The 20,217-nt window shown below is 54.9% G+C and overlaps 1 protein-coding gene across 5 annotated transcripts in view; it reads right to left on the reverse strand.

The window, feature by feature from the left end:
• The window catches only part of LOC143394997 (uncharacterized), a 32,587-nt gene extending 16,091 nt beyond the window's left edge, over nucleotides 1-16,496 (reverse strand). For 2 of the 5 annotated variants that reach the window (XM_076849646.2, XM_076849648.2), the window contains exons 1-5: nucleotides 16,410-16,496; nucleotides 13,813-13,893; nucleotides 12,879-13,611; nucleotides 11,187-11,299; nucleotides 6,728-6,879 (exon numbers count right to left, since the gene is read on the reverse strand). In XM_076849646.2, coding sequence (XP_076705761.2) covers nucleotides 6,728-6,879; nucleotides 11,187-11,299; nucleotides 12,879-13,000 — 387 coding nt within the window. In that variant the 5' untranslated portion in view covers nucleotides 13,001-13,611; nucleotides 13,813-13,893; nucleotides 16,410-16,496. Of the gene's footprint in view, nucleotides 1-6,727; nucleotides 6,880-7,144; nucleotides 13,612-13,812; nucleotides 13,894-16,409 lie in introns of all 5 variants that reach the window. The other 3 variants (XR_013090725.2, XR_013090724.2, XM_076849647.2) reach the window with 3 other exon arrangements.
• Between the last annotated feature and the right edge of the window lie 3,721 nt (nucleotides 16,497-20,217).

Consider the following 20,217-nt stretch of genomic DNA (forward strand, 5'->3'; position numbering starts at 1 on the left):
GTCCTCCCCACCCCCAGCTGGGACATCCAAAACCCCATCAGCTCTTGCTTCCAAATCTTCCGACAACTCCTTCCCTGGCCTATGCTCCCAAACATGGCTTCCCATAACTGGTGGATCGGATATCCAAGGGAAAGTCTTAAAAATGAGTGTTCGTAAGGCAGCGGCCACCCTGAGGGACCCTGGCAGGCTCTGCTTATCTGGAAGCTCAGGACCACCTATCAAGAGGTAGTCCAGACCTCCCCCTGGGCCGAGCATGGCCGGGTGGCGGCCCATCATAACCACAGTCCTAAGGTGACAGTGGACTGCAGACCAAGAACACACCGCAAGACCAAAGGCACTGCCACTTCCCACGGGAATAGACCCGGACCCTTGGTTCATTGCTTGTTTGGTTCTGTTTTGTTTTTATAAAAGAAGGAAAATCAGAAGCAGCTCAGGGCATCTGGGTTTTTTCCCGTGTCTGTTCCAGAGACCCCCATGGACCCTCAGCGCTCCCGACTGTCCTTAATTAACTCTGCATACAGACCCCAGGCTCCTCAGCTAGGACGCAGCCCAGGCAGAGTCGTGCCTTGGATTTAAAACTGCGTGTACCAGCTCCGGTCTGCTTGGCGTATTAATAATGTGGTGCTGGGCTGGGATCTTAACAGTCAGAAAAGCTGCAGAGATGAGTCACTGTCTGGAACCAAAGGAAAAACAAGGCCCCCTCACAGAGTCCAGAGGGACAAACTGTCACGAGCATTCGATCGCAATGTTCGTGAGTGCGTGCACTGAGCTCATGGCCAAAGCACCAAGGGACCCTGGGAGCACACCCCCTGCCCCTGGCTCATCGCGACTACAGCCCCCCTCTGCATCTTCAGCTGTAAAGTTACTCCTCTAGAGGCAAACAGGACCTAATTGATCTGGCGTGTCTTTGGTACAAATATCTTATGGATGTTTTGAGCAGAGAAAGATGTAAAAGGGTCATTTTTATTAAAATGTTGATTTTAAGAAAGAGAGCCTGTGGTTCCACAAATAGCCAGCCCTGCTCCCCCCGTGGACTTCCTACCTGTTGAGTAAATGCCACCCTTGTCTAACTTCCCCTGACAAATGTAAGCCCTTTGCAGAACTAATTTCCTGTACCTTTGTGAGACTGGGGCCCTGGACATTATGGGGCCATTTATGAAAAAGGGAGCGGTAATTGGGACATCTTTTGAAATCGTGTCCCCTCTCTGCGCCGGGCCCCCATCAGCCCTCTAATTTTAGTTGGTCGGGTTACAGAGGATGTTTACATATGCCTCTTCCTGGAATTTCACCTCTTTGCTTCAGGAGTGGGCAATTAGAGAGAATTAGGGCCTATTTGGCGCATGTTTACCGTTAATGGATAGAGGCTGAGGCAGCCTTGAGAAAAGCAGTCTGCCGGGCTAATTGAAGCTGGCAATTTTTTGATTCCTCATTTCAGCTCAGGTATTGTAGCAACCAAGGTCACAAAACAAAAGCTCCAGCCCACCATGGTAATGACCGGTGCAGGCCTGCCTGAAGGCCTGCAAGCGACTTAGTACCCTAGGCTGAAGCAGCACGGAGAGCTGGAGGCCTCTGCAAAGCTGCCTGAGCCGGGCAGCCCCACGGGAGGCGGGGGGTTGCCCATCCCCTTTCCAGAAGTTTCCAGGCTGATGGCTTTCTCAGCTGAGTGAGGTTTTGACAAGGGTCTCCTGATCCAAAGGCACAAGGTGGGCAGTGGGGACAGTGCAGCTGCCACACTCTCCTGGGACCAAAGCCACTCTACAGCCCAAAAAAGGTGTCCAAGGCTGGCCAGCAGCCCATGTGATTACAACAGTGCTCCTAACTTGGGGGCCCTGCACGTAGGATCTGGGGGGCCCCTGGGCCCTGCCTACACCCAGTCTCTGACCTACAGTGAGGTCTGTGTCCTCAAAAGGCTGGCAAAAAACTAGCTGGTGGCCATGAACCATGACCACTGGTCCAGCAGGAGCCTGTGGCCAGCAGAAGGCTCCCCACCAGGGTCTGCTGCCAGCTCATCATGTGAGGTCTCTGGCCCCCTCACCTCTGAAGTGGGGGGCAGTAAAACCAGAAGCCTCCCAGGTCCCTGTGACCCTAAAGACTCAGTGGACATGCACACAAACCACACCTAACCACCATGGAGTCCATCAGAACTCAAGGGCCCTCAGATGACCACAGGCCTGTATCCCCCCCACTTTCTAGATGGGAAAATTGAGGCCCAGAGTGCTGGAGACAGGGCCTAAGGTCACACCCATCATCAGGTCTGAGCACAGGCGGTGCCCAGGTCTCTGGAAGGTATCACTGCCTGACCCTGAGTCCCCCCATTTCTAACTCTCTCCTCAGACCACCTGACAAGTCCCAAACAGGGGAATGTGCCTGGCTAGGAGGCTGGTGGGGACCCAAACGGACACCCAGGACCCTATGCTCCCTCCACTGGTGAAACAGGGTCTTGACTCTCCAACACCAACATCCTGAGCTGCTTCTGACTTACAGATTATGGCTGCGGCCCCATTTTACAGATGGGGAAACCGAGACCCAGAAACTAGCAGTAACAAAGTAACACTGGCCACAGTGAGACCCAAGCCTTCTTCCTCTTACGGTGGAGATTTTGCTACTGGTTGCGTGGAGTGGCCCAGACCCTCAGAGCTCGTGGGCACGGCTGTTACACACAGCTTCTCCCCCAGCCCAGCAACCCCAGGGGCCACCCTTGCTCTGCCTCTGGTCCTCCCTAACCACACACACCTGCACCCTGGACTTCAGAGCCCCCAGCCCTAATTTCTGAATCTGCTGGGGTGACTGAAGGAAGGACCGGGAGGCGGAAGAGCCGCACAGCTGCGATCCCCGGTGGCCAGCACAGACATGCAGTCAGCCTTTGGCCCCTCTGACTGTCCTCCTTCCCCAACTTTCCATTCCGGAGTTCTGTCTCCTCAGCCCCATTCTGTCTCTGTGGCTGTCTTTTGGGCTTCAGGCCCAGTTTGATCAAACTCTTGTTTACAGTTATAGCCATTGCAACTTTTCTTCCCCAAAAAACTTGCACAAATCAAACCCTCAAACCAGAAAGTGAGAACAGGCTGGCTGATGAAGCAGCGTGGGTCTCTGTCTGGTCCTTGGGACCCGACACACACAGGGACAAGGGCCCCCCACACAGACACACACTAAATCTCGGGGAAGGGAACTGAGGTCTTCTTTTCATCTGAAGAAAGGGCACCTTCCGTGGCCAGCGTGCATTCACAGGACCTGGGAAAACTCTGTGGCACCCGCCTGATTATCCCCAGGTGGCTCCTCTCCACTGGGCGCCCCCATTCCTTTCTGCCTGCGCCTTTGTTTCCATCCGAGCAGCCCTGGGAGCTCCCAGGCTAAGAGTCTCCTCCTTAAGCCCCTGCCAAAGACCCTATTCACTGTGTAAAGAGAAGCCAAGCAAAAGGTGGAAGGAGCCCCCTCCCCGCCCGGCTGCCGAGTTAAGAACTCCCAGACCATCTGCATTTTTTTCTTAAGCCCAAAGAAATTGGAGAGCAATTAAGAAAGTCATGACTATCCCTCAGCCACGTCCTCTCCTTAATTAACTCCTCTCCCACACACAGCCCGCTCGAGTTGGGGGGCCCTGCCGGCCCTAGTCATCAGGCACCTGCCCTCCACACCAGCCCGCCACAGTCACCAGGACCTGGGAGCTACAAAGACAGATGCAGACATGTCTGGAGGCCTTGTTCTGAGAAGCCTGGGTAAAGGGGGGACCTAGAGGCACTAGGAATTCCAGGACCCATGACCACCTCAGAGATGGGCCTCCTGGGTGCTGGGCCCCAGGGTGCCCGCGGGGATGCCAGCAGGGCAGGCCCCTCAGTGGTTCCCTCACTTGACCTTGCCTGCCTCTGATGTACCCCACACTGAGGGGAAGGGCCACCTCTGTGAACCCCAGACCCCGGGAGCCCTGCTTCCCCAAGGCCCTGCCAACAACAGGCTTGGAACCGCCTCTCTGAACCATCTGGGCGTCACAGTGAATGCCCTTCCTCCTGGAAGGTCCCTGGCTCTCTAACCGGGAGCCCCACACTTGAGATGGCCTCATCCAGAAAAGTTCAACCCTTCCAGAATTTTCTATCTGCTCAAGCCAGGGACAGGGACCAGATTCAACTTCCTTGTTCCTCCTTCGGGAGAGGGGACAGGGTTCCAAGCAGCAAGGGAAGGGGGAACTAGTTCTTGGGTCCCACTGACAACCATTTCAACTCCAGTCTCCTAAAGAGAACGTGCTCCCAGTGCCCCCACGTTTCCCTGTGCAGCTTCCACACTGTCCCTACACTGTCCGACGCTGTCGGCTGCCCTTTAACCCTTTGCAATCTCAATTCGTCTCCCTCCACACCCCCTTCTCTGCAAGCCTCTGCTCCTCTTTTCAAGGAAAGATTCACCAGCGAGCTCATTAAAGGATGGGCAGATCTCCATTTTTTCCCCTTCGTTCTTTCTGGAAGTCAGATTGCTCATAAAAAACACATTTAAGTTACTTCATGTAAATGAATGAATAAGAAACACATGCATCCTGTTGCCCTTGAGTCTTGCCAGGTTTTGACATTATTTGGAGAGAAGTACTTGGAAATAGGTTTGGAGGTTGACTCACGCCCCAGGAGGCCTGGGGTCGGGGCCCTGAAAGCTCAACAAGCAACTCGCAGGTGGGAGGATGAGGGGCTGAGTGGGGCCACTGTGTCCCTTAGCTGAGCCCTGGCTTTCCTTTCCCATCCACCCACAGAGGGCAGGTGGGAGAGGAGGGCCAGCTTCCACACAAGACCCCCACCTATTCCCAGACATCTGTGCCCGCCAGCACAATGACACATGACCAGAGACGCCATTAGCCTACCACCAGGGTGACAGGGCCCTCTGTGCCTCGCTGCCTAGATGGCCAGGTCCTCATTTCTACCCCCTTATTATGAGTGCTGGGCTCAGGGATTGGCCAATCCATCAAAAAAGAATCAAAAATGTTCATTTCCCTCAACCCTTAGCCTCCTGCAAGAGCAGGATGAGTCTCTGCCAGGCTGACGGTTCACATTAGCTTCAACTTCTTTAATTGAGAACTTGGTATATTCTTAATTTATTGTTCACCTAATGACACACAAAACCCCCCAAAAATACATGTTTGCCTGGGACTTGACCTTCACAAGGAACTGGAATATAACCCAGCCCGAGGACTGAGACTATTCCAGACTCCTGGGAGGCAGGGGGCTGTCAGGGTGAGCCTGCAGAGGGGACTTGGGCCTTGCCTTCACTTTGCCTTCACCTTTTTTGCTCAGTCTACCTTTCCAGAGTCCTGAGCCCTCTCTGAGGAAAGAGGCTCGAAGCCACGGGCATTTGGCTCGGCCCAGCTACGAGGACGCTTCATCTAAGCTCCGGATACGATAACCCCCCAGGAGCCCCGCATCCTGCCCTGTGCAAAGCTCTTCTCCCGGGCCTCCTCTCCGCGTCACTGTGTTTGCAGGTGGCTCAGCAAATGCCAGCTGTGGAGTAAATGTCACAGGGCAGAGCCTTCCTCATGCCCTAGGCACACAGCTCCCGCCTCCCTGCAGCCTGCGGGCTCTCCAGAGAGCCAAAACAAGCAGACCACACATGGCCCCCCGCTTCTGGTACCTGTGCCCCTCTGCCTGTGCGGACGGGTTTTGTTTAAAAATAATATCCCCTTCCCATTTCAATTTCAGGGGAGAAGGGCAGGATGCAGAGCAGGCATCGCTGAATCCTCTGTTTGATTAAAGAACATTATGGAAGCTGCGTGCTCCAGCACAGCCTCCCCGGGAGGGGCAGGGCGCACGCAGGCTTCCACCTCTGGGGGAACTGGAGTCAGTCAGGGGCCTGGCTTGGAATTCTGTTCACAGAGGCTCTGGCTGGGACATCAGGGGGTGTCAGCTGGGACAAGGACAGTGCTGGGCCCACTTGAGGCTCAGGATGTGCCTTCACCCCCCCAGGGCAGCCGGAGCCCAAGCAAGGGGAGCTCAGGTCCCAGCAGGAGACCTCCCAGGTCACCCAGCAGACTCCCATGCCCCCCAGGACAGCCCGATCCCGAGCTCTCGGCGGCACTGGTGCATCTTGAATAAGTGAACCACAAAAACAAAGGACACACCCTCGAGTGGTTGCCACCTCCAATCCTCGCTTGCTCCTCCTCCTCCACCAGTGATTTTATTTAAACAAACAAAAACATTCCCGTCTCATTGCAATTTCAGGGGTGAGGAAAGGGGGCCAAAGGAAGGACTCACTCAAAACCACCATTTGATTAAAGGACATTATCAAAGCCCCGTGTGTGACACCAGTGTTCTCACAGGCAGCGACGTTGCCATGGCTGGCGGCGAGAAATGTCTTCGAGCAGGAGCAGAAGGGCCCCTTCCACGTCCCTGAGCTCGCCCACAGGCTCCACAGGCCTGGGCCAGGGTGGAGGCTCCATGTCACCTTGCACTAATGTGCACGAATGTGTCAGCTAAGCTTTATTGAGCTTCTACTGTGTACCTGGCCAGTGTTGGATGCTCCCCACTTACCGTCCCTGGCTGGCAGTCGCTGGCGGTCACCATGAAAGGAGTAGGCCCACACTCGCTGGCTTGGCATGGCAAGGTCTCTGTTCCTGGCAGCTTCAGGCCCCAGCCCCCGCCCCCCAAGCTCAATGTGTAAGGTCAGCCTGTTACCTGCCCTGGCTAAGTGTTTATGTCCCTGAACTGAGGCTGTGTGAGCTGACCCTAACGAGATCGTGTGTTGACAACGGCGAGAAACAACTCACCCCAATCCTGGAAGGAGGCCAGAGGCACGTAGAGAAGAAGGGTCCGGTCCGGTGGTGAGTCCCGGGGTGGGGCGGGGGTCCTCCGCACGTCCATCCACGATCTTCAGCCAACTCGGCCAAGGTCCCACGCAGTCCACGGTGGACGAGTCCGGCTTTGGGGAGGGGGAGATCAGAGTTATTCGAGAGAAGCGTCCCAGGAAAACCAGACGGGAGGCCGTCTCGCCTGCAACGCGCTTCTCAGTGGAGTGCAGCGGCTACTGTGGATGAGCCGTGAAGGAAAAGATGCAGGGGGGACGCCAAAGGCCCAGGTGGCCACCCCAAAACCAACACCACATGGTCAGCTAGGGACCTGGCAGGGCTAAACTCAGGACTCCTGGGGACCTGGTAGCAATATGGGCAGGCTGGGGACACACCCACCAGGCAGGAAACGGGGGTCTCTGGGGCCAGCAGGATGGGATGTAAGTTCAGCTACAGCCTGGGGTCACTCAGACTAGGCTAGGCTCACAGGAGGTAGCCTCTGAGGATGGTGGCATGAGATGGAGACTCCAGCAGGCTCATCCCACGGGAACCAGGAACCTGTTGGAAACTGAGAGAGCTCTGAGTGGGCTGGAGAGTGGCATCTGGCCTTGGTGGCAGGGCTGAGGGCAGCAGGCAGGCCAGGCGACCACAGACGTGAAGTTAAGGAACACCCGCATGTCGGGCAGAGGCTAGACTGAAGCAGGGAGGGTAACAGTGCAGGCTGGGCATCGTGGCAACAGGCTACAGCAAGCAGAGTGCCAGGTGGGTAACCAACCTGGACCCTGGGAAACTGCCAGAGGAGCCACCGGGTAAGAAAAGCAGGTAGGAGCTGGGCAGCGCAGAGCCTGCACACACCCCTGGAGGTCCCCAGCCCTATGTCCTCTAGGAGGACACAGGCCCCAGCCAGCAACGAGGGGCCTAAAAAGCTGGACTGAGCCCCAGGGGAGGAAGGAATCTAGATGAGGGAGAGGTCCGACTCACAGACCCCAATCCAAGAGGGAGACCTGTGTGGCCAGAGGCTAGGGACACATGCTGCAGCCATCCCTACGCAGCCACCTGGGCTGAGAGCGTCAGGACCACAGTCCAGAACAGCCATCCACACTTTTGTGGGATGGGGGAGGCAGGGGGGCAGGCCCTTGGGGGCCTGAAAAGCCACAGACACAAGCTGCGCCCTCCAGCTGCCCTCTACAGGGCTGGAGCCTACTGCTCCAACTCCTGGACAACCCCCCGGCCCGCCCTCCCAGGGGAGGTGGAGGCCATCAAGGGACTTGCTAGGTGACAGGTGCCAAGTTCAGGGCCGGGGCCATGGGCACGCTCAGTTAGGATCAACTGTTGAATGACGGCATGAACGCGTGAGTGGATGCAGGCTCGGCCAGCAAGGCCCCTTCAATGAGGGCTGGGGCAGGAAGCTACCCACTCCCCTAACACAAAACCGCCCTCCACCCCTTAACCTAGGATTCCGCAGGGCCCGCTGTGCAGCTCGGGTGGGGGGTCCAGCCCTTTCATTCACTCACCTGTCCAAACAGACATCCCACATACTCTTACTGAGCCCCACTAATGCCAGGCTGGTGCTTGGGCACCCAAAGGAGGGGGGGCAGGCCTAGGGCACTCTAGAGGGCCAGAGTTGGAATTGGTGAGGGAGGGGTAGGAATGGGGAGAGAGAGAGAGCAAGAGAGAACAGGGGGGCAGGCAGTGAAAGCAGAAAAACAGCAACTCTCAGAACTCGGGGTGGGGGGGTGTCTCTGCCCAGCCCCTCTAGGCCTCATTGTCTCCTGAGCACTCGGAATGGACTAGATGGACACACACAAAGTCAGCAGTGGACTCAGGTGTGTGAACCAACTCTGAAGCCAGCCTGGACCCCTGGATTAGGAAAGGGGGAGCCGTGTCAACTCAGGGCTGCAAAGAACCCTCAGGAAACAAAGAGATAGATAAAAAGGGCTCCTCCCCCACCACACTCAGGGGAACAGTTGGTTCAGATCCTTCTGCTGTGGTCACAGAAAAGCTTAAGAGGACAGCCTGGGTACCAGAGACCTAAATAGCTTCCAAATGGGGCGTGACTGGGGCCCAGCATCCCCATGTTCAGGCTGCTGTGGTTTCAGGGGTCTCAAAACCCCAAGGACCCTGGATGATGAATGTCCTCCACCCCACCCCCCAGGTCTGAAGTATCTACAGGGGCTAAATATTCGTGGTGGCTTTAGGGCTATCCCTTAATGATCACTCTAGATCTGCAGGTGAGGAGGAGCCCCAGGGAGCAGAGTTAAAACCCGTCTCTCCCGCAACATGGCCAGCTGCAGCTTCTGCTCTCCAGTGGGGGCTGGAAGGGAGTAGGTATGTGATGCCACTTTCAGAGGCCTCAGCCCTTGTCCCTGTCCTGTCTCAGCACCTCTCTGGGGAGGGTGGACAACTGCATCCCACCTCCGCAGGAGGGGAAGGAGTGCCTCTGGCTTTGGTCTCCCGGACCACTGCCGTTCCTCCATATTGCTCTCCTGGGGTGCGGGTCAGAGTTGGTTCTGCGACTTGGAAAGAGGGTCAGTTCTGACCCACAATGCCCCAGAACCTTCAGCCTGTGAAGGTCCATGAGGGGGCCCCTTGAGGGTCTAACTTATGACCTTCTCCTGCTCTAACCCTCCCCCTTCTCTAGTTGTTCTTCCAGTTCCCTGATCTTGATCGATCTGCCTTGGGGTGAGAAATGTGCCCAACTTGGGACAAACAGCGTGAATTTCCTGCTGAGGACGTACCTGTTCTAGAGATGTCGATGAGCTCTGGGGTTCAGGATGGGGTGGGACACTAAGTGCAAGGGGACCGACTACCCTGAGATGCAGGACCTGGGGATGGAGCCACGGGTCCGCCACTGGGCTCCAGCACCAGCCTCAGGTCAAGCTGCAACCTTCCCCTAGCACTTGGCGGATAGAATCTGAGAGGCACCGGCTCTCTGAACCCCAGTCTCACCAGTGTGACACACTGCACCCTCTCTTGGGGCCCGTGTCCCTCTGCCTCTCAGCCTAGAGGGGGCAGGCTTGGGTGCTTGACACCTCTGACTTGGAACTCTACTACCACCTGCTCATCCAGGTAAATTCTCAGTGGGGCCTAACACAAGTCAGGTGTGTGCCAGGGTTGGACACTGACTCCTGGTGTTGCCCCAGGCCCCTGCTGTTGAGGGGGACAAGTGGACTGGCCTGTTAGGTGTGTGTGCTGGACGGGGTGCAGCCCCCTGAACCTCACAGCCTGTGTGCAGCCCTGTTCCCTAGCTACCTTCAACTCCCCCCACCCATCGACCTTGCACTGTGACAGAGGCAAAGACTTAAACGAGGAGCAAAAGGAACGTCACTCGTGGCACCAAAATTAGGAGTGTGGCTTAAGAACTTGCGTGGCCCCTGCCCTGCGGACGCCGGTTCACCTCATTATGGAAATCAGTGTGTTTGCTTCCCAGACAAAGAAGGCTCCTCGTGAGGCCCACACTGGAATCCAGCAGCTACCTCATTAGCGTCTGCGGGCTCTTCCTTCCACTAGGCCTAAGATTAGCCCTGTGTTCATTAAGGGAAAGGGCGGAAGGTGGAATAACCCTGAAAACCCAGCTGGGGGCGGGGGGTGGGGGGGGGCTCTTTTCTGCTGGCCCCTGGCTCCGCGGCGGTACCCTGTACCTAGGGATTTAATCACCAGTCGGGGGCGGTGGGGAGGGGGCAGGAGGCAAAGAGGTTAAACTCGATGAAGGAGTTAAAAACCCAAAATGGGGCTATTTGATTTGAAAGCTTCCTGGAATTTGTCATTGGGATAATCGATTTAAAAGCTTCCTCCTGTTTCCTTTCTTCCAGCCCAACCTGACCTCAGAGGAAAGCTTCTCCTGGATGCGTTTTTTTGGGGGGTTAATATTTCCTAAGTCTCCACTTCCTACCTTTTTGTCTTTAATGCCTTTTCTAAATTGTTGGTTTCTTCTTTCTCTCCGGCCCCCTCCCGCTCCCTTTCTTTCCTGTCTTTGGTTCTCCCCGTGGGAACTTCACTTTTAAGAAAACCTAGCAGGGACTCTCATTGCATTTTCTCCCAAAGGCTCTGCTGACTTTGCTTCAAGTCCCTTTGAGTGTCCGGCACTTACCTGCAGCCTAGTCCACCTCACCTGGAAAGGTAAAGGTGTCAACCCTGTTTTGCAACTGAGATAAGGAGTCTCGGGAGAGTGGACTTAGCCCACGGTTTCAGCCCTCGTTGGCTGAACTGGGACTCGAACCCAGTGCCAAGGCAGCAAGGCAAGAGGCAGGTTTCTGAAGTCAGGAGGCCTGGGCTCCCGGAGATAGGAGCAAGGGAGGCCAAAGCAAGTGTCCCCGTGAAGCCACAGGGAGAGTGTGTAAACAGGTGGGCCGGAGGCACAGAGCCATCCGTGTGAGAAGAGAAGTGTCTGTGTGTCCATGAGCCGGAAAGGTGTCAAGAGTTAAGCCACAGAAGTCTTTACCTGAGGGAGAGGCGCTGGACGGAGCAGAGCGGGTCAGGAAGCAGTAGGCTGAAGAGGAAATGGAGGTGAGGAAGGAAAGCAGCGAGTGTAGACAGGTCTTTGGAGAAGCTGGGCTGCGAAGGAAAGACAGACACTGGAGTGGCTAGAAGGAAGGCCAGGAGGGGCCTGGGGCTCCAGGCTGCAGAAAGCCAAGTCAGAAAACCAGAGGGGCCACCAAGGTGGTGGAGGACAGGCCTGAGACAGGTGCACATCTACTGCTGGACCCTCAGAGGCAATGGGGCACCGACGGGTGCAGGGGAGACCCAATGGGAGGAGCCACTTGACAGCCTCTGCTTCCCTGGGAGGTGACAGGCCAGTCCTGGGTCAGGACAGGGTGTTGTGAGGATCAAATGAATGGATGGTTGCAAAACAGGGGACATGAACGTCCACTATTGTCACTCATTGACAGCAGGACCCTGGATTTTACAGCTCACTTGAATCATCTATCTCGCCAGGGCCTGGATTTTCGCTGACCATAAATTATTCTCCTTAAACATTAAGGATGTAAAAACCAGTGGTAAAAGCTCCTGCCAGTCTCTGGAAGACAAAAGGTTCCCTCCTAATAGCCTGAATTAACTCAAAGCGGGTCTCCGCCCACCTCATTTGTCACCTTCCAAGTCATCCTTCCACCTCCATTTGCCACATAATCCAATCAGCCCCTTTCAGATGCCTGGGGGCTATTGTCCAGCCAAGCTGGGCTTCTCTAAAGCAACCCAGAATGGTTTTTGTCTTGTCCGGACCAAACTGGTTGGCTTAAAAGGGGACCAAAGAAAGTGGTGGTCAAATGAGGACCCCAATTAGCTTCCAAGAGACTGTTTTCATATCTTTGTACCCCACGCCTAGCCTGGTGCGCTGGGCATATTGTCAGTGTTTCAGAAAATGTTTGTTGAACTAATTCTGTTTTTAGTTATTCTGTACTTTATTGACTAAGCGTGAACACACCCAGCACCTACTGGGTGCTCCCTGATGACTGGGGGGGAGAGGGCTGGGCAGCAGTGAGCCCCAAGGGCCGCCTGTGTGACAGTGTCCTGCCGGTTTACAAAGCACTTTCACAGGCCTTACGTCATTTAGTCTTCAAAAGCACCCTGTGGGGTAGGTAGACAAGGGTGGGTTTTTTTTTCTTAAATCCCCATTTAGACCATGAAAGGAATTGAAACTTGGAGAAGTTAAGCGACTTGTTTTAAGGTCACACTGTTATTAAGAGGTGAAGCCAGCACATGGTACCAGCATTGGGGCCACCAGGACCTCTAAGACCACCCTGGGCAGCTGGGGTTTCAGACAGACTGTGCCCTGGTGGAATGTTTGATTTGAAATTAGAAAGGCTCTTAGAACTCTGGGCTGGGGGCAACAGGGGGACCAGGGGCAGCTACAGTGGCATCCAGGGTCCAACTGTGACCCCTTCTCTTGCTAGCAATGTGGCAATATACTTACCTTCTCCTCTCCCCCATTTCCTTATGTAAGCCCTATTCTGTGGGACACGGGGCTGGACTCTCAGAGTTCTCCCTCTTACCTAACTGTCTAAAACTACGTCAATACCACATGTGTCCTCCTAGAACCTCAGCAGCTTACTGCACCCACATGTCACCTAGGAGTAACATCACACTACTTAGAAAGTGCCCTGGAAGTGGCCGCATGCACGATTGGTGTTCTTACTCAAGTCCGCCCGATGGCCATGTTAGTGGAGCCCCTACATGATGCAAGGAGAGCCCCAAGCATGGGGGCTGCCGGGAGTCTGTTGGAGAATAAATAACACGAGTGAGGCAAATGAGTGGCATGGGAAGAGGCTGACCTGCCAAACTCTTTCAACAAACATTTACTGACCACCTCCTCCACACCCAGTCCGGCCCCAGGCTTCTCTGGATCATTTAATTCTCACAACGGCCCTAGGAGGTTGCTCCTATCGTCCCCATTCCCTAGAAAAGGACAGGAAGACCTCGAAACAGGCGGGGCATGCCTTCGGTGGGTCAGGCGCATGCTCATTCCACAAGCCCACCAGGGGCCCCGAGTTGCCCATGAGGCACATCAAGCTCTTGGCCCAGGTCCCCCTCCTGAGAAGTTCCCAAAGGGATCCTTCCACACAGGACATCACAAAAACAATGACACAGTCGGCCATAAAAGACCGACACCCCTTGGGGAGGGAAGCACTCCAGGCGGCTGGCAGGTGAGCACAAGCAGAAGGCCCAGGAAAGCACCCACACACGAGCCCAAGCACAGGCAGGGCTGCCCGCCAATGCCCCCTCACTAGGGCATTGGTTTAAGTCTGTAGCCGGAAGGGTCAGCAGAGGGTGGGCGCTGGTCCTCTTCCTCCCACGTGGTCCTGGTCTTGGTGTCCCCTGGAGGCTGCTCCGGAGGCTGGTGGGAGAGGAGTCCACACTCACGGTGCTCTCTGCAAAGGATCAGAGATATGAGTTGCAATTAAGTTAATTAATTAGAGTTAGAACTAATTGGTTAACATTTTAAATTGTGTTTAATGGTAATGGGTCTGGGGGTGGACAAGCAGGGTGGCCGGCCCTGGGCTTCTGTCCGCCATGTTGTGTACAAAACCCCACAGCAGGACTGCGGCAAGATGGAGGTGAGCGGCAGGCACCTTGGCAGCAGCTTGACATCGGAGAAGGTGGTCCTTGAAGACGAAGGGGTGAACCGATGATGTCATCCCTGAAGAGAGACCCTGTGGCATGGGAGGGGGCAGATTAGAAACCATCTTGATGACCCCTAACGGCCAGCACTGGAACAGCATAGAGAAGGAGGGGGCAGTTGGAGGGAAAGGGAAGGAGCGGGAAGGGAGGGGGGTGTGGAGGGAGGAGGGAAAGGGGAGGGGGGGTGTGGAGGGAGGAGGGGGGAGGGGGGAGGGAGGGGGAGGGAGGAGGAGGGAGGGACAAGGGGAGGAGAAAGGAAGGATGACGACATGAGCCAGGGAGGGGGGAGAAGGTAAGAGGAGAAATGGGAGAGGGAGGAGGGAGAGAAGAAACGGGAGGGGGAGGTGGGGGAGGAGAAACGGAAGAGGGAGGAGGGAAAGAAGTGGGAGGGGGAGGAGAGCAAAGGGAGGGGGTAAGGATTACTTGATTGACAAGGCACAAGTGTTAACTGTGTGCGCCTGCGCAACTCAAAGCCAGGTTGAGCAGGCCGCGAGCCATTTGCACACCGAGACCGCTAGGGGGCGCGCGGCCCGCACTCAGAGCCCAACAGCACAGCCACCTGCGGCGCCCCCGCCCGCGAGCAGCTGCCTCAGAGCCAGGCTGGCGTAGGTGGGCGGGGGACGCCCAACAGGTCGCAGGCCTGGAGGGGCACCACGCACTCAGCCCATCGCATAGGGCCGCCATGTCCCCAGAACGCCTCTCCAAGTCACCGTCAGCCAGAATGCACCTATAGACTTCGGGGAGCGCACACGCATGTATCCAGAGGGTCTCCTACGCCCCCTACCACAGGGGTCCCCTCGCACCAGAGAGAGGGAAAGGCACCTAGAAGACCCCGCCGTAAGGGGCTTCTCAGAGCACGATTCCACTTTTGAAAGGCACAGAAATCTCGCCTCCAACCTTCGGTCCAATTAAACAAATTAATTAATTAAAATTTAAAAGGCCCAGTTTTCGATACCACGTTTTCACTGGTTTTTGTGGTCTAGAGGCACACGACGCAGCCCGAGACGACCACCCTGGCTCTCCCGCCTTCGCTGCCAGCAGCGACAACCCTCCCCCCGCCCCAAAATCGTGCCTTCTTCCTGAGCCACGCAAGAATCAAGACCCCGCATCATGGCGCCTAATCAACTCTTTTACAGTCTCTTCATCTGCTCAACTGCGCCACACCTTCCTAAGACCCCAGACACCAAGAGCCATAAAAATGAACTCCTCTGCGTCCACGCTCTTCCAGGACACCCTAAGTCCCACAACCAGTGCCGCAGGGGGCATCTCTGAGACTCCTGCAGGCGCTCCGCGGTGAACCTGAGGGTCCCAGAACATCTCCCCCTTATGTTCATGAACTCAGAATCTTCTAGTAAATCCTGCACCCGACCCCCTCCAGTAGGAGAACAAAGGCCACCTCCCCTCCCCACCCCGCCCCCCAAAATTCCGCAGTGCCACCAGCGCCCTCTTGCGGCCAACAAGAAAACCTTCCAGAAACCTGCCAGGTAGCAGCCCGCTTGCGCCCCCCCACAGCCCGCCAGCCCAGGATGGGGAGGGGGCGACTTGGGGGCTTAACAGGGACAAAGGAAACGGCAAAATACGACTTTACCAAAGTCAAGAACCCACAACACGTAAGAATCTTCCAGCGACTATCACTCCACGCGCAATGCTGACAAGACCCGGGCCCCAATTCCCAGCTCTCAGCACCCAGACCCCCCCCCCCAACACACCCCCTTTTCTGAATTTCTCCCTTCCCTCTTCCTAGATGCAAGCACACAGCTTTCTCTCTATTCCAGCTCACCTCCTGTTTCTATTCTACCTGTACCTCAATTTCCTGACCCTCCCCTCAACCCCCCCTTCTCTACGCAACTGGTTCTAGGGGACTCCTGGCAGGTTTGCGCTTGGGCACCCTCTCTCCCCGCTGTTAAAGTGGCTGATTAGGGTAGAACCAGATGTGGTTTACAGATTTTTTTTTACTCTCTTCTTTACATGGAGTTGGCTCTGCACTAAACCTGGGTACTTGGACTCAGAGTCCCTGGCAAATAGGAACCTCTCGCCCTCACGCCCGTGGTCCACCGATTACCCAGCTAAAGACTAGGGGGGAATGTGCTCCCATAGACCCTTCTCTTCGGCCCTTTCCCCTCCTAATTCATAGGGCATGCAGAAGGCATCGCCGCCATATCTCCCACTATTAAGGCGATTCTAAAGGCGGCTTCGAACCCAGAATATCCGTGTTTGGGGACCCCTGTGACTGCGGCACACTGGTTCCAGAAGGAGATTGATCTGATTCCCCCGCTCATCTGCGTCAGAGTCCCTGCCACTCAAGCTATCCTCAGCGACTGGACAAGAAACGGACCCTGATGTCCCCCCAGGAAAATGTGCCTCGAGATTCCCTTCCTGACAGGATTTCATACCCAAGGCATGCTTGGGGACCAGGCAAAGTGGCCGCCTTCGGGAGAAGGTCCCAGCATCGGTCCTTCGGCATGTCCAGGAGGACAGAGCCCAGCCTAGAAGGGGATGGCCTCTTCCTTTTGCACATCCTGGTAGGCAAGGATGGCCAACCACTTACCAAGTGAGGGATTCTCGCGTGGGCGCCCCGGCTCTTCGGAGGAGCTGCAGCCTTGGGCTAGCAAGCCAAGGCGCGCTCCATCTCAGCTCTCCGCGGTCTGCGCTAGGGGCTGGCTGGGTGGGGTTTATATGGAGGCGCAGAAGGGGTGGTCTCTGACGTCAGCGCATTCTGCTGCAATGCGCTCATTTCTCTAAAAGTGATTGGCCGGAAAAATGAGCCCCCCAGATTCTATGACAAATTGCTCTAGCCGCACCCAGATTGCAGCAAAGACGGAGGAAAAAATTCTGCCGCAGTGCCCCTGGCCGCCATGACCAACACCCTGTGGTCGCTGGGGCTTCTCCCCTACATGAGCCCTAATCGGGCAAAAGAGGATGATTTGTATTCACAAATTATGGGGAAATCACCCGAAGGGATGGTGGTCCTTAGAGAGGCTGAGGTAGGGTCCCGGGGCCAGCAGATCACACACCTGGCTATTTCGGAACATCGGTCAGAGGATGTGGGCTTAGGGAAAGAAAATGATGCTTTTTGCTTATTGTTCTGGAAAATAAAAAGCCTGAGGGTAAGATAACTGGTTCCCAAATGTAAACCTGCAGCCGTCACCCCCTTCTAGCTCACCCTATTTCCGATGCGTTATCTTTGACATAGGAGACTCAGCAGAGCGTCTGGAAGTCGGGAAAACCTGGTTTTTCGGTCCCGGGTTCTGCCGCTTAAAACGGATATACCCAGAACCCTGCAACGTCCCTTCCCCTTTCAAGGGTTTATTTCTTCCACTTAGTAAGGGGGTGCCTTCTCCTCCCCCCCCCACCCTGGGGACCAGGGTTGTAATGAGAATGTAGATTTGAGCCGTGTCCCACTAAGAAAACTACTTTTTGGCAAGGAAGAGTCCTATGTCTGTGGTGCCCCCCAAAATTGGGGTGAATTCACAACACATACACTTTGAAAGAGCCCCCCCGCCGCAGCAGCCGCAGCGGGCGGGTTGGGGGGGGGGGGGCTCAGGAAAACAGGCAGTGACACATGTTGCTGAGGAGCATAGCTGCATAGCCTTGTGCTCCGGGACTTGGCACATGAGAGTTAATCCTTAACAGGTGGCCCCTTCAGCCCCTCTGCCCAGCCCGAGTGGCAAAGTGGGCAGTGCCGTCAATCAAAATGTCCTCTTGCAAAGGTCAAAATGCTGTTGAAAGGAACTAAGGATCTATCTTAGGGTGACAGGTGGGTGGCAGCCGGGAGGACAAGGAAGGCATGTGATGACAGAAAGGGGTGAGAATGAGTGATGGACCCCAAAGGGGAAAGCAGAGGAGGCCATACGGAGAGTATCAAGTTTAAAAAGCTCTCCTGGCACTTCGTTGGGGGTTTCATGATACTTCAGGGTGAGCCTCTCATGCCCAGCAATCCTAGGAGTGGGCTATGAGGGAGTAGGGCTACTGTCCAGGGAGGAAAAAACTGACCATCAGGTCTCCAGAGACTCAAAATCCTTAGGCGAGGGGCTCCATTTACATGTGATTCCAGGCACTACTGGGAAAATAAGGATTTGGGACTTTGCGGGCATCGTGAAGAGCTACCAGAGTGTGTCAGACAATGGGGGAGAAAGAAAATACCCCATTTTCAGCTTGCGGGACATGCAAAAAGCCCCAAATACAAGGGCCCCGCAAGCAGCACTGGCGAGACAGAAAGGCCCACACCAGCTGCATACGTCAAGAACATTTCAAAAAATCATGGCTCCAAGCACCCCAGTCAACAGAGAACGTTTATTAGCCTCGGTATTAATAGCTAGGAAACAGCCGGAGCTGGCCGAAGCCAATCAGCATCCAGAAGCCCCTGTCGTCAGGCCCCCGTGGCCAATCAGGCGCCAGCAGACCCGGTTGCTAGCCTCTGGGGGCAGAGGCGAGGGGTGCTCAGCGTCACGGGGGCTCGCGATCGCGCTGTGCGTGGGAGCCCAGGCGGCCACCAGAGAGCATCAGTAGCCACGCACTTGGGGTCCTTGGAGGCCTCCTTGGAGGCCGTCTTAGACGCATTGCCCCTGGCATCATCCCTGCAAATCCCAAAGAACACGAGGTGACGTTTTAGAGGGAGCCCCAAGTCTCAGTTGGGGTGCCCCTGTGGGGGCCCTAGAAGGAGAAACCTTCTGACACTCAGTATTCAGTTTCTCTCCTCAAGGCCTGGTACCCGTGAAAAAAGTTAGGCCTGCCGATGTGAAGTTGGCCTCTTTGCTTTTTTTCTGGGTCCCCTGGCCCCTAACTTTGCTCCTTAGAGTCTAATGGCAAACCCCACCCCTCTGCTCCAAGGCCTTATCTACAGGCCACAGAGACCCTGGAAATTATGTTCCTGAGAAAAGAACCACAGGTTTGGATCTCAGCTCTGCTCCTCCTAGCAGGGAGGCTGAGGTCCAGGCCCTTCCCCTCTCTGGGCCCCTATTTCCTCATCTGGAAAAAGGAAAGAGTTGGACAAGAGGGTCCCCAAGGAGCCTTCCAGTCCTGCTTTGCTTGATTTGAATGTATACATCAGGCGAGTCAAATGTCTTCCAGAACATTCTGCATGACAGTAATTAGTATCAGGTGTATCCTGCAGTCCATGTGGTTACTTCATCATGCTCTTTTCTTTCCATTGTATTTTATTTTAAACAGAACTCCATGGCAACATGTTTATCCTTCTGGCTTCCTAAAAGAAAGAAAGAAGATAGAAAAAAAAAAAAAAAAGGCAAAGAGAGAAAGAAAAGACTGTTGTAAACTAATCTCCACTGAGCGTGGTTTAACCACAATTTAAAAAAAAAAAAAAAAATCCATATGTTTAAAATATTTTTGTTGGCTTTTCTGGAGCTCAAAATCTAACTTTTTAAATATTTATTGGTCCAAAGAAATGGAAGAAATTCTTGAAGAAGCCAGACCTATGGTAATATTTGGATCTGAACTGTTTCTTGATCTGGGGCAACGCTGTACATGCTTGCCCTGCTCAAAAAGGACATTTGAGGGCTCAGATTCATATCTTAGGGGAAAACAGACAAGGAAATCCAGGTTTGAGAAATTGAGCACTTTCTCTCTGTACATGCTGAAACCCAGCTCTCCCGCAGTCCTGGAGGAGAGCCAGTGTCCCAGACACGGGGCTTAGTTTGCTTCTGGTCCTCCTACTTCTTCCTCTTCTTCCTCCCCACCCCAAGATAGATCTAATTCAGAGCACACATTTTTCTTCTTTTTTTAATTCATACTTGGGAACCCTCAAAAGCAGTGTGAGCAATCTATCCACATGTACGCACTTGTGGGCAAGTGTACAAATGTCCTAAGACTCAGCCAGGAAATGAATACAAGGTCCTCTTTTTCATCTCCCAGGGTAAATGCACTCTCTTCTCAAAAACCGTACTGAGGGCTATTGCAAAACAGCACACTTGAGTGCCTGCCTCTCTAAGCAGTCTCCCTGTCTTCCAGGTCCCTTAAAACATTAGTGTTCCCCAAAGATCTCTTAGCGCACTCTTCTGCCCTGGGTGGCTGCAGCCACAGCTGAAGCTGCTTTAGTACCAGGCCTGCTGCTGCAATCCTACACTTGAGTTCCCTGGCCAGCCTCTGGCAATTCAAACCTCCAGGACCCCACATCCTTGAACTGTCCCCCCCACTCCCATTCCACTACAGAAAAACCTAAACCAAAGTCAGAGAAGCTGCAGAGTGCCCAGGGGGTCTTCCCCTGCGTTCCCGTGAGGCTGTTAGGCAGTTTTGTTTGTTTGGGGGCAGTTAGGGGACAGAGTCTGGCACTGCCAAATAGATCCGCTGTGCTTCCCACAACGTGCAAGACTGAGCACCAAACAGTGCAAGATTTAAAGGAA

The sequence above is a fragment of the Callospermophilus lateralis genome, chromosome 3, assembly GCF_048772815.1.
Source record: "Callospermophilus lateralis isolate mCalLat2 chromosome 3, mCalLat2.hap1, whole genome shotgun sequence".
Classification (NCBI taxonomy): Eukaryota; Metazoa; Chordata; class Mammalia; order Rodentia; family Sciuridae; genus Callospermophilus; species Callospermophilus lateralis.